The 12500-nt window shown below is 47.0% G+C and overlaps 2 protein-coding genes across 2 annotated transcripts in view; one reads left to right on the top strand and one right to left on the bottom strand.

The window, feature by feature from the left end:
- Positions 1 to 12500, bottom strand: part of LOC125959265 (uncharacterized) — a 238194-nt gene that overhangs the window by 9392 nt on the left and 216302 nt on the right. The window contains exons 6-7 of the mRNA XM_049692079.1: positions 8017 to 8108; positions 6981 to 7091 (exon numbers count right to left, since the gene is read on the bottom strand). Of these exons, the coding sequence (XP_049548036.1) occupies positions 6981 to 7091; positions 8017 to 8108 (203 nt within the window). The remainder of the gene's footprint in view (positions 1 to 6980; positions 7092 to 8016; positions 8109 to 12500) is intronic.
- The window catches only part of LOC125950685 (hexamerin-1.1-like), a 2145-nt gene continuing 371 nt past the window's right edge, over positions 10727 to 12500 (top strand). Inside the window, exon 1 of the mRNA XM_049678901.1 lies at positions 10727 to 12500. This exon is cut by the window's right edge and continues 371 nt beyond it. Within this exon, the coding sequence (XP_049534858.1) occupies positions 10727 to 12500 (1774 nt within the window).

Here is a 12500-nt window from a genome sequence, read left to right on the forward strand (position 1 = left end):
CCAGAGGCCTCTGCCGGAACGATAGGACGGTCCTGGTCCATCCTGGTCACAAAAACCTGGTGACACAAAAGAATCATTCGAAAGTGTCCCTAAGCCTTACGGGCCTTACCTTCCTTCCCTTCTCCTTCCGCCGCCCTTGACCCATCCCATCTTTCCACGCTTCGTGAATAGATAAAGCGTCACTCGGTCACCGGCCGTCAGTCAGTCAACCACGGAGCTGGTGACCGAGGGACCGAACCCATCCTCATCCTCCACCTGCTAATGCGACGCCTTCCGGTGGCCAGGAGCCGAGCATAAAGTATGTAATAATTCTCAGTGTCCGCACGGAAGGTCCGGAGCCTCCGGGCGGTTGGGGTCTAGGCAATATCGCCACCACCAGATGGCGCACCGCTATTCAGAACCCCACGAGGTACGCTGGATGGATTAGCCAGAGCCCGAGTCCGTCGTGTGAAGCCCACATTGAATTGAAACAAAAGCTCGGCTCGTGGTGATGTGGCGGCGCATCGCAGCGACACCCGGAGCGGGTATCCAGGTTTTCCATTTTACGATAGTGAAAAGCAATTACTCCGCGTCGCACTTTGCTGGAAGCGCCGTGGTACTCTGGACCACAAAGGCCCCCGGGAGGAAGTGGTCTGCTGGGTAGGATATAGGCCACTTCGGGACCTCTCGGTGGCACCTTCGCTTTACTTTGTTTAACCGCTCCTCTATGTGTGTGTGTGAGTGTGTTCCATTATGATAGGGCTGCGTCAATCCAGCGATCGGGATGGATGGATGGATGGGAATGTTGGATGGAAATGGCTATAAAGCGGGCCACCGTCGGGGAGAGTGTTGTTCTAGTACCTTCTCTCTTTTTTTTCTTAATTTGTTTTGCTGCTCGACAGAACAAATCAGAGCATTTGTGCGGGGCTTGGCCAGCGGGCACCGTCCCTGCTGGCAAAAGCTAATCGCCGGTTGCGACGGATGCGTTTATCGCCCATCCGGTCCGCGGCGCAATCTTTCACGACTTCTGCTAACAGCCACGGTTAATGGTTCTGGATGGTACCAAGGGGCCTTTGCCACCGCGGGTTATTGAACGCCACGCAAACGCAATGTGCGACGTGAAGTGTATAGTAAAAGTTTTTAATATAAACAGCGGGATGTGCATAAACGGTTTCAATATGAATTAGACAAGTTTGTGGACTCATTTTTAAGATATCTGGTTTTTTTTTGGTACAGGGAGTCTGTAAGCATTCCTATAACTAATGATATGATAGACGTAATAGTGCAGACATATTTGTGTTACAATTTTGTATCTGCATATTGATATGTTGTTGGGTGGTTCCAACGAATGGCCATTGAATTTTAGATAATTTTACAAAATGAACAGGAAATGAAGAGCATACTTTTCGCTCAATATGGACTGGGCTTCTGTAATTACATCTCGCTAGAAATATATAAATTTCTAGCTGTCCAATATATAAACTTCAAGCTGTCCATTGCCTGAATGCAATGTATTGCATTGCATGAAAACTCATATCGATAACAAAACACAATACGCTATTAAAAGCCATACAAATGATTCATTAATGCTGAAATGTGTCGGCCAAACCGACAGGTGCCTGTCATATCAAGCCCATCATAGAAGATTTCACAAAGGGTAAATATTGCTTTCAATGGTTCGTAGAGAAGTAAGTGCATTCAATTCCTTTAACCCTCGGTTGGGCACCCGGGTACCCGGGTATCCATTTCAAGTTTCAGCGAAAAAATGAATTACTTCCCGTAAATATTTTTTCACGAAACTCCGGTTCCCCAAAGTACAACTCTTTTCAAGCCGAATTGGCTTTGGAATTGTTTTGATAATTAATATTTCAAGGTAATTATGGGCCGATAAAAATAACATACGCCCAGTGGCACCCGGGTACCCGGGTACCCAGCGCGTTGCCTATGCATATGAGCTATGTTTATAAACACAAAACAACACTTTTTATCAACATTTATCAATATTCTCGGGTCTATCTATTGTTAAATAAGTAAACTACAATATTTTAATGAAAATAAATTCAAATTTTAATTATTGTTGCGTTATAACACCACCAATAGGAGAAAAATAAGTAGCACATTATGCAGCCCTTTATCTACAATTTCAGCTATACATTATTTCTCATACTGATTAAAAATGGTTTGTACAATGCCATTTTCATGACATATGAGTAAACCATTCGTTTATTTTGATTCAAAGGACTTAAGGTGGGGTTTCGGTTGACCCCGGAAACAAATATAGCAAGGGAGAGCTCTGATGGAAGTGGAAGCCACCGTGATAATTTAGATTCATATACCCTGTAGTTGATGCAGTATTTGGGAATTTCATTTTACCCTAAAAAATGCTCTATATTTCAGCTTTTTGAAAAACTATCCTTACAACTTGCACATTCTTGCAATTTTCAATTAGATAACTAGGAAACTTTTCCCCCCTGCGGATGAAGTAGTCGCCGTTCATACTACTTTTACACACCTCACATGTTGTATTCTAAAAATTATATGAATGTGACAAAACAATTGGCATCGCGGATAACGAAAAAAAGATTTTGTTGATTATTGTTCCTTGCTAAGTTCCAATCTGTGTGAAGTTCTGCGACAATAACAAATAAACTAATTGCAAGTAGCTGAACGATTGTGATGATTCTGTATGGTTCTTCTCCCGGGTAAGAAATCAAATATTCTACTTCTCTGGCGTGAATGCTTGTCTATCAGCCGGAAAATGATTGCCCGGTGGTAATCTAATCAGATTACAGATTAAAAACAGATTAAAAAATAATGCATGTATTTCAACACGGAAACTTCTTTACTATACACTGTTAGCTCTGACCGAATGTATTGTGTAATCGTGAAGGTACCTTTTTATGAATAGCTGCTCGTAAATTTTTGAGGAATACCTTAAAAATGACATCTTATGTTTTACAAAATTACTATTTTGCATTGTGCATACCTCTCTTACTAAAAATTATGTACCTTCCACCTCTGCAACATCAATTCGTACAAATGGTATGGTATGACGAAAGTGTTTACTATGTCGGTCACCATGGTCAGCATCACTAGTATAAATTGTGTGAATTGTGCAAGAGCCTTTTACGATGCAGAACAGTTTTATTCGAAGAAATAATTAATTTCATTGAAACAATTACAGAACAATAATATCATTTTTGGATTTTAATGCTTGCTTTACGACGTACTCGGTAGAGAATGACCGTATGAAGGGGTCACAATGATATTGTGTTCCTTGTTTTTATTGTTTTTTAATGCATTTTGTTTTGATTTTGAAACAAACAAAAACACTTTGCCAAGACCCTTAAATTAGTTCTTGTACACTATTTTTGCCATAAAACTGATGAAAACGGCGGAACAATCACTTAACTATGCAATGTACATGAGCTGGGTACCCGGGTACCCGGGTGCCCAACGAAGGGGTAAACGCCGGGTGCCCAACCGAGGGTTAAACTATATAAAAGTATTGACTGTGTTTGATATGAAGGTGAATTTTAATTTCGTTTCTCGACCAAAGGCTGAGAATGTACTACTATGAAGGATTTGCCATTCGGAGTCATTACAAATGCTCCTCTGTGCTTGGTAGAACTTTTGTAATGAGCCAAGATGCAGTTTAAACTGAGTAATGAGAATAACGAATAACGCAAAATCAAGATCAATTCAAGAAAAATGATACAAATGCGTCTGTGAAGAATCAGTTTGTTCGAGCGGTCTGAAATGACAATTAAAAAATACTTACTGTACAAAATAAAGCGCCATCAAAGTCCGAGAGAAATCATATTACTTCAATAAACAAGTTAATTTTGTCCATTTTTACTGCTCGTAGCAACGAACAAAACACAAATATCGGAACCAGCAACATCATTAACACAAACACATTTTCCAGCGATGTCTGAAATGTCCCAGTTGATGGTCCCAGAGGAAAAAGAGAGAGAGAGCTAGAGAGAGAGAGCGGCCACACAGATTCCGCAAATTATGCAATGTTCTAAACCTCAACTAGCATACAAATTGAGGCAATTTAGCCTCTCTCGGGACATCTGATGATAGTATGATTAGCATCAGCACCGACTTCATGCATGTTCGCCCTTTCGAGCGAATCTCGAGGCACAAAAGGCGAGCGTCTCGTACGGTTGGCCACCCTGTTGTACCTGAGGTGCAGGATCGTCCGTCCTTTGAAAGAGTAGCAGCAGCAGTAGCAGCAGCAGCATAATGTACTGCCTCGTATGTATGATTTTTAATAAGAAACACTCAACCACACTTGGAGGGTGTCGGGAGGTGCCAACAGCATTTATTAACGACCACCGCCACCCCACTCCACGTCCGAGGTCCCTATCCAAGGCAGAGGACTGCTAGTAGTAGTAGAAGCAGCAGCAGCAGCAGCAGCAGCAGGTATCCCTAATGAACCATCGTAAAGCACCCAACGGGGTCGACAAAGCACATCCGTTTTGTGGGTTGCAGAAAGAAAATGAAGAGTCACCTCGTGCCTGGTGGCTGGTTGTCCTCAATACTGCCACCGATGGTGAAAGGAGCGCTGCTCTTATAGAACACTGAGAGAGCGTACACACACGTACACACACCAAGATTTAGCCAGAGTTAATGTAACACGTTTCATGTGAGCAGCATTCGGTGTTGCCCTTCCCTTGGCTTTGATGGTTGGTGGTGCCATTCGGGGTTGGGGACCATTTTTGAAGTACCTAACAAGCAACAAGCAACACCTTCGCTTCTCCCACTGCTCGGATGATCCCGAGCTAACTAAAAACGACTCAGATCTTGTGTGTAAAGTGGTGAATAATTGCCCTCCAGCTCCGGCATCTACAACCGTCCGCAAAAGATGAAAGAACGAACAGCAGCAGCAGCAGCAACTGGGGCATCGATTAAGGACATTTTCACCACAATACCCGACCAGAGGGCAGACCATTCGCCTTCCTTCTGCTTCTCCCGGGAGCACCAGATGGACACCAAATGGATGACAGCAATAATTAAACATCATTTAAACCGAAACCGGAGTAATTGAAAAGTCACCAACGTTGCAACGTCACTGACAACCCGTGGTTGGTGGCGACGTTGTTTTGTTGTTCTGACCAAATTGAGAACCTCTCTCTCTCTCTCTCTCTCTCTCTCTCTCTCTCTAGGGAGGGGCCCATTATGATGGTCTGATGATGGCAACATATTTGTTCTCCTTCACTCCTGTGCGCTATCGGGAAAGCGTTTGGCATACCACATTCCCGTGCTTTCGCGCGTATTGTGCCACCGTGATTGCTGCAGCCGCGTAGAATGTGTTTGAAGTTAAGAAGAGACCGGGGAAGGACGCCGTGGCCAATGCATGGAATTTCCCGGAAAATACGTCAACCAACTTTCTGGCATATGTTTTCATTTCCATGACAGATGCAGGGATTCCATCAAAGCCCCCTCCAAGGGGCAATGCTTTTCAGTGTCGATGGAGGGATAGAGGGAAATGGTAGCGGGCACCAAACTGGATGATTGGATTTGTGCGACGACGGGGACGAGAACGACGATGCCGTCTTCCGGAAGAAGAAAAGAGAGTCCTTGGTGTGAGTGTGAGTGTGTGTGCGCGTGGCGCATGTCGCGGTCCGCGGTCTCGAGCACCGGATCGCAGATGTTTTGGCAAATGAACGCGAAATTCTTCTTCCCTCGACGCCTTCCCACACCTCAGCTCCTCGGGTGGCCACCGGAAAGACCAAATACGTGATGTGAGTGTTCGGGGATCCGGCAACGGCACCAGCACCGGAAACCAAACCCCAGGCCCCAGGAATGGTGCCAATGGTGACACCCATTCCAGACGAGACACGACGGAAATGGAACCCAATTTCGGTGCGGTTCCGGCACGGCATTCGGGTGTCCCTGGTGCTGGTGGGTTTGTGGGAAAATCAAAGAAAATTATGTGCCCCAGGTGAAGTGGCTGGCGTTCTTGGTCGGTTGGAAAATTTCCAATCGACAGCATTATACAGCCGCAGGCGCGGAACGGAACAGAACGGAACGGGATTCGTAAGAAGTCTCGTAAATTTGCTGTACCCCTTGCTTCTGGCCACCCGCTCCATGCTGCGTTCTTGTGGCCAGACTACCGGCCTGGCCGCCATATGTTGCGTTTTCGATTTCCGCGAAACTATTCACCAAATCGAAAGCATCGAGGAGCATGGCATACGTGTAGCATAGTGGCCCGTGCGTTGCTGTTGATGAAAATGGATGGAACCAGGACGTGGCCCCCCGGGGAGTGCCACACACAAACACACACACACACACACATGTGGCGGGTTCCTTTCGATCAACTAATGCCACTCGAAAACCATTGAGAGTCATTGGTTTGAGCAAAACTTACTCGACCTCCGGTAAAACTCACGCAGACAGCTCTCGGAGGGCATGTTGTACGCGGAGCAGAAAAGAACAGAAGCCGTCACCAGAAACCGAACAAGTGACAGTAATCCTGCGGGCTATTGAAATCTCGTACAGCACGCGTTCCCCCCCATTTTTGCTAAATGTTGATGTGCAAAATGGATCGACGGTAATGGGGTTGTGTTGAGTTTCTGTTCGGATTCTCGCCAACCGGCGCTAGTCTTTGGCTGGTCTCAAAAGCAAGGAGTGAAGCAAAGGGATCAAGGATTCAGACATTGATAAGATTTTGTTTTAATTACAAAGAGCGCGCCTCGTGCGTGTTTTGCTCGGTGGTAGAAAACGGTGGTTCGGTTTGTTGCCCGAAGGTACATTTCTATTACATCTCATCCCCGGTTAAGCAGATTAGTGTATGAATACTAGCAAATAGCGCTCTCTACTGAAGCCTGTGCGAATGTCTAGATAGAGGAAATTTTGTGTTTTGTAAACCCGTTGGTTGAATGTATCGCTTTCGGCGTGGAAGAGGGCGTCGTCGGTTTTATGTTGTTTTTATGCTCGACAAAGGTATGGTATAAATGACAAATCATTGAAGCACGTGCTGATCAACTTACATCCACTGTTATGCCCGAGACGGGGAATGTGCGTGCCGGGGGTGACTCCTTCGGTACGTAGCGATAGAACTCCTCGCTCTCGAAGTACCACCGAACGGAGTACAGTGAAGCCTGCAACGAAACGGAATGGAATTAGTGTTGATTTTCTTCGACTTTGTCGCCAACGGTAGAGGTAACCGTAACTGAGCTTCTCGCATTCTTGGGACGTAGTTGGTATGCCCCGATACCGACATTCTTCTGAAGTTATGTAGATGCAAAATTCAAAGGAATCAAAGGAATCATCAAAGGAAAAAACTTTCGTTTCCGTAGAAGAAATTTACTATGTATGTTCCTTTTGCTGACAGTAGATAGTGATGATTTTGATCATACTTGTTTTGAGCTTTTTGTAACGTTTATTAATATTGTTTCATTATAGAAGACTGGTTAACAGATCTGCGATATAAGATACTGACAAGCGGTTCGGAATATAAACATATTTTCATAGTTTGAGATTTAATAAACCAGAAAAAGGATACCAAAACATTAGCTATTTACAGAACTAAAGTTATACAATGTAACTAGATGATAGTTGAAGCACCTATTTAAAAAAAAACCGATATAAGTCATCCGAAATGGTGGAAGTCACTCAATGATTAAGAGGTTATTAAGCAATCAGTTGAAGCTATTCCAAGTAAGTTGATCGCAGATAATATAGTTAAACATTATTACGACTGCACATGTCCTTAGATTTGTCTTCTTTTAGGTATCATTTTATGACAAAAAAGTAAATTGATTAGAAACACGAATGCTAACTGGTTCCATTGCTAGAATGCAGTACAGTGTTAATCATAATTTTGTTGGACAACAGTTTGAGATAACACAAGCTACAGAGTATCGTGCACGCGTGTACTATGTACACGTTTTGCGAGACAGAATGCACCATCCGATAGAGCTACATTTAAAGCACAGTTACAAAATAACACGGATGTAGCCAATCTACCTTGATGTACCAAGCAATCTCGCAACATACGAGAGGAGAGCGGGACCATTTACTTACCTTTTCCAGCTCAAATTGACAAGACAGTGTAGCCGCGTTCCCCATGATGACCGCCTCCGGGACGAATATTTTTAGATCCTTCAAACTTCGAACTGAAAGCACGAGAAAGAGAATGAAAAAAAAACAACGTCAGTACCAATCAGTAATCAGTGGTGCTGTTACCTCCTAAAAAGAAGGTTCATCAACATTCGCGGTTCAACAAACTACGTCCACGCTCGCGATGGCTACCTCCCCAAACACTCCAGACCTTCACAATCTGGAGCCCCTTGTTCGCCCCCTTAACGAAGCCTGATAACGGTGCACACAGATGACCGACAATCAGTCGAGAACCCGAATGCAACGCCTGCTGTAATTGTCTCCTTCTTATCTGCTGTTGGTGTTGAGCATTTGCTGTGTCAGTTTGTGTCGGTGCCTGCAGTGGTCTTCGGCATGTGTTGGATGCGGATTGATTCTAAACTCCTCTTCACCACCACCTCACACCCTCTCACCCCTTAACCCACACTCCAGCGACAAACTGGATTTTGCTGGACGCATAAATTGAATCACTCGCTCGGTGATAAATATGTTGCCGTGTCAGCATTCATTTCGAACACGGAAATGAACGAACCGGAGTCGGTCGGTTTTGAGTTCCGGTGTTGAGTGTCCTGTTGCCAGGTGCTGCACAGGTGCTGCAGGAATAGGTGCACCGGTGCACCGGTGCTTCACACCCAAAGGCAGGTGTATCGCTGTGCTGTGTCGATTAGCATAGATCGGATACATCGGCCGAGGGGGTGTGGAGGAAGCGAGTGGTGGTCTGCAGGAAGCAGCTAGCACATGGCATAATTCCCCCCTCTCTCTATCCTCATAACTCATCACCGGCGTCCGGCAATGTATCGAGCATCGACATGCTCGTTGCCAGGACAGTGGCGCTTTGCAAGTAGAGCAATTCTGTTGCGGTTTCCGCAGACCTCGCCCTGCTATTGCTACTGCAGTCTTGTTTGGCCGGGTTTGACATTGGAATACAATGCCCTCGGACCATAGTTGCAGCTGGTTATTGTTTCGCAGCAAGACAGGAATGCTCGTCGGTGCGACGCCAATTCTTGGAGTAACGTCTTCACCGGCACTATGAGCCGCGTTAGGAGCGTCCCTGAAACATGACCCCAATGGTCCATTCGTTGTGTTTTAAGTGATAAAAATGGAAATTTAAATCAAGCCCAGCCTACTACTGCAATGACGCGAGCGAAAGACGCGAAGAAAGGAATCCTTATTTATGCCCGAAAATAATTTTCGAAAAACTTTCCTCCCCTCCGGTGTCTCAAATCTGTCCAATCGATTCGCGCTTCCGCTAGCATAGTTCCGGGGGCAACCTGCTCTATTGCAGCCGCAGCAGCACCAGCAGCAGCAGCAGCAGCAGCACAGAAGATGAAGCATAATTTATACGATTCGCTTGGAAGAAATACTTCTGTCGGGGGAATTTATATTGCTTTCTTTGGCCTCCAGCCTCAGCCCGGTGCGGAGACCGGTCGCAAGGGAGTTGTAAGAAGACACACCCTGTGTGTGTGTGCGTGGTACTGCACAGGTGCTAAAATGCTTTCATTCGTCGCTAGTGTGTCGCTGCTGCTGCTACTGCTGCTGCTGCTACTGTTCCGTCCGGACATAGAAAATCAATAATGACTTTTGGAAGGACGTGGAACGCTGCTAACGAGCCACGATCCCAAGCCAAAGGAGGAATCCTTTCAAGCCCTCGGTGACCCCTTCCTCTACTGTGGTGCCGGTGGTGGTGGTGGTTAGGTTAGGTGCGACCGACGGGTTCTTACTTGCAACAAATTTTGCAAATAGGCAGCAGCTGCAGACCGCAAGCACAGCGAGGTTGCGGTGGTAGTGCTTTAGCTGGCTAGCTAGCTACCACTATGCTTTACGCTCCAGGAACCCACCACCACTGGGCCAACGTATGCTGCTGCATCCTCTTTCTGTCCCACTGTGTGTGTGAGAAATCGGGATGTATGGGACTGTTCATGGTTGAAACTTCATAATGGCACCAGCTCAGTGTCCCAGTCTACCTGAGGTTTCCGTGCCAGAGACCTTTTCCCCTTGCTGGCACTGGCGTGTATGTGCAGCAGCATGTACGGCGTGTATGTGTGTCTCATGTAACACGTTCGAGGTTGGGGGCATAATAAAATATCGGCTTAGTTTCTCTCCTAATGCATGATGAAATATGCAATGTTCCTTTACATTCATTCTGTGCTTTTACAGAAAGAGAAAGAGGCGAGTGTGTGTCTGTATAGTAGATGCTGAGAGTTCCTGCCAGACTGGTCCGACACAAGAGAGATTCCAGAAGAATGGTTTGTCCGTCTTCGATGCACTGGATTCGTGCAAAGGGCAGAGGGAACACAGTTATTAGCGCAGCAAAACATATTAACCTTTGAAATGGAGTGATTTCGTGAAGTGTATCTCTATGTTTGGCACTCGAGTACTCGAACAATACTGATTATAGGGGCCCGAGCAGGACTGCACTGCACTCGTTGCACCCCTGGTAACATGCACCTCGGTATTGATACGCGAGAGCGCGCTTCGAGGAAAGTTTGGGGCTCGCGAAGGTCACCTTCGACGATTGTGCACGCACTGATACCTCATGACCGTGTGCCCCGTTGTAGATAAACGTCTGTGTGCGCCAGCTATAAAAAGCACCCGGTGTCGGTGCACCGGTGCATCACTTGTCGGACTGTGCGACATGAAGGCGATCACACTGTTGACCGTAGTCTTTGGCGGTCTGGTGGCATTGGCCACCGGATACGTCGTCGTTCCGGAGGAGAAGATAACGTACGCCGATCAGGCCTTTCTGGTGAAGCAGAAGCAACTGCTGGAGGTGTTCCAGCATGTGCACCAGCACGAGGTCCACACGGAGCTGTGGGAGGTGTCGAAGGGCTACGAGATCGAGAAGAACTACGAGCACTACAGCAATGTGGAAGCCGTGAAGGAGTTTGTCGCCCTGTACCACCACGGACTGCTACCGTTCGATGAGATCTTTAGCGTGTTCGATGAGCTGCACCGTGAGCAGGCCATCGCCCTGTTCCATCTGTTCTACTACGCCAAGGATTGGGACACGTTCTACAAGTCGATGGTTTGGGCTCGTTTCCACGTCAACGAGGGTATGTTCGTGTACGCCGTCACCGTGGCCGTGTTGCACCGGAAGGATATGGCCGGGCTGGAGCTGCCGGCCCCGTACGAGATCTATCCGTACTATTTCTTCAACACGGAGGTCGTCCAAAAGGCGGCTCAGTACAAGATGCAGGGCTTCTACGGTGCGAAGAAGGTCGATGGCGTGTACAACGTTGTCATTCCGACGAACTACACCGGCTGGTATGTGCACACGAACCCGGACCAGAAGGTGTCGTATTTCACCGAGGACATTGGGCTGAACACGTACTACTACTACTTCCACGCGGACTATCCGTTCTGGATGGGTGGTAAGGAGTTTGGGCTTTACAAGGATCGTCGTGGTGAGCTGTATCTGTACAAACACCAGCAGCTGCTCGCTCGCTACTATCTCGAACGTTTGTCCAACGATCTCGGTGTGATCGATGACATCTCGTGGTTCAAGTCGATCGACACTGGTTACTATCCGAATATGCACTATTACAATGGCGTCAGCTTCCCGTCACGTGACAACTACTACGATGCGTCCACGCCGGAGAACTATAAGGAAATCGAAGCAGCCATAGATTACGAGCATCGCATCCGTATGGCGATCGAAATGGGCTACATTGTGCTGCCCGATGGCCGCCATGTCGATCTGACGAAACCGGAATCGGTGGAGTATCTGGGCAATCTGATGCAGGCCAATCCGGACAGTGTGAACAGGCGTTTCTATAAGGACATTGCAATGTTCGCTCGCGTTCTGCTCGGTGGTTCGATGGAGCACTTTGAGCACCACAAGGTGCTGCCGAGTGTACTCGAGCACTTCGAGACGTCGCTGCGTGATCCCGTGTTCTATCAGCTGTACAAACGTATCACCCGGCAGTATTGGGAATTCAAGGAGCATCTGCATCCGTACACCAAGGAGGAGGTGGAGTTCGCTGGCGTGAAGATCGCGTCGGTCAAGGTTGACGAGCTGGTGACGTACTTCGATCGATCGGATGCCGACATCACCAATGCCGTCGATGTCGAGGTGTTTGATGAGACCACGATGAAGGCGGGTGAGATGAAGAAGTTCGGCAAGATCGCACACTACCAGGGTGAGGACTTTGTCATTAAGGCACGCCAGTGGCGCCTCAATCATAAGGCATTTAACGTGAAGTACACCGTGGTAGCCGACAAGGCCGTCAAGGGTATTGTGCGTATGTACCTGGGCCCCAAGTACGACCAGTATGGACACGTGTACGGTGTGAACGAGAACCGCGAGAACTTTGTGCTGCTCGATACGTTCGAGCATGAGTTCGTGGTGGGTCCGAATGAGTTTGTCCGCGAGTCGACCAGCTTCCCGCTGTACGTGCAGGACCGTACGC

This window comes from Anopheles darlingi, chromosome 2 (genome assembly GCF_943734745.1).
Source record: "Anopheles darlingi chromosome 2, idAnoDarlMG_H_01, whole genome shotgun sequence".
Lineage (NCBI taxonomy): Eukaryota > Metazoa > Arthropoda > Insecta > Diptera > Culicidae > Anopheles > Anopheles darlingi.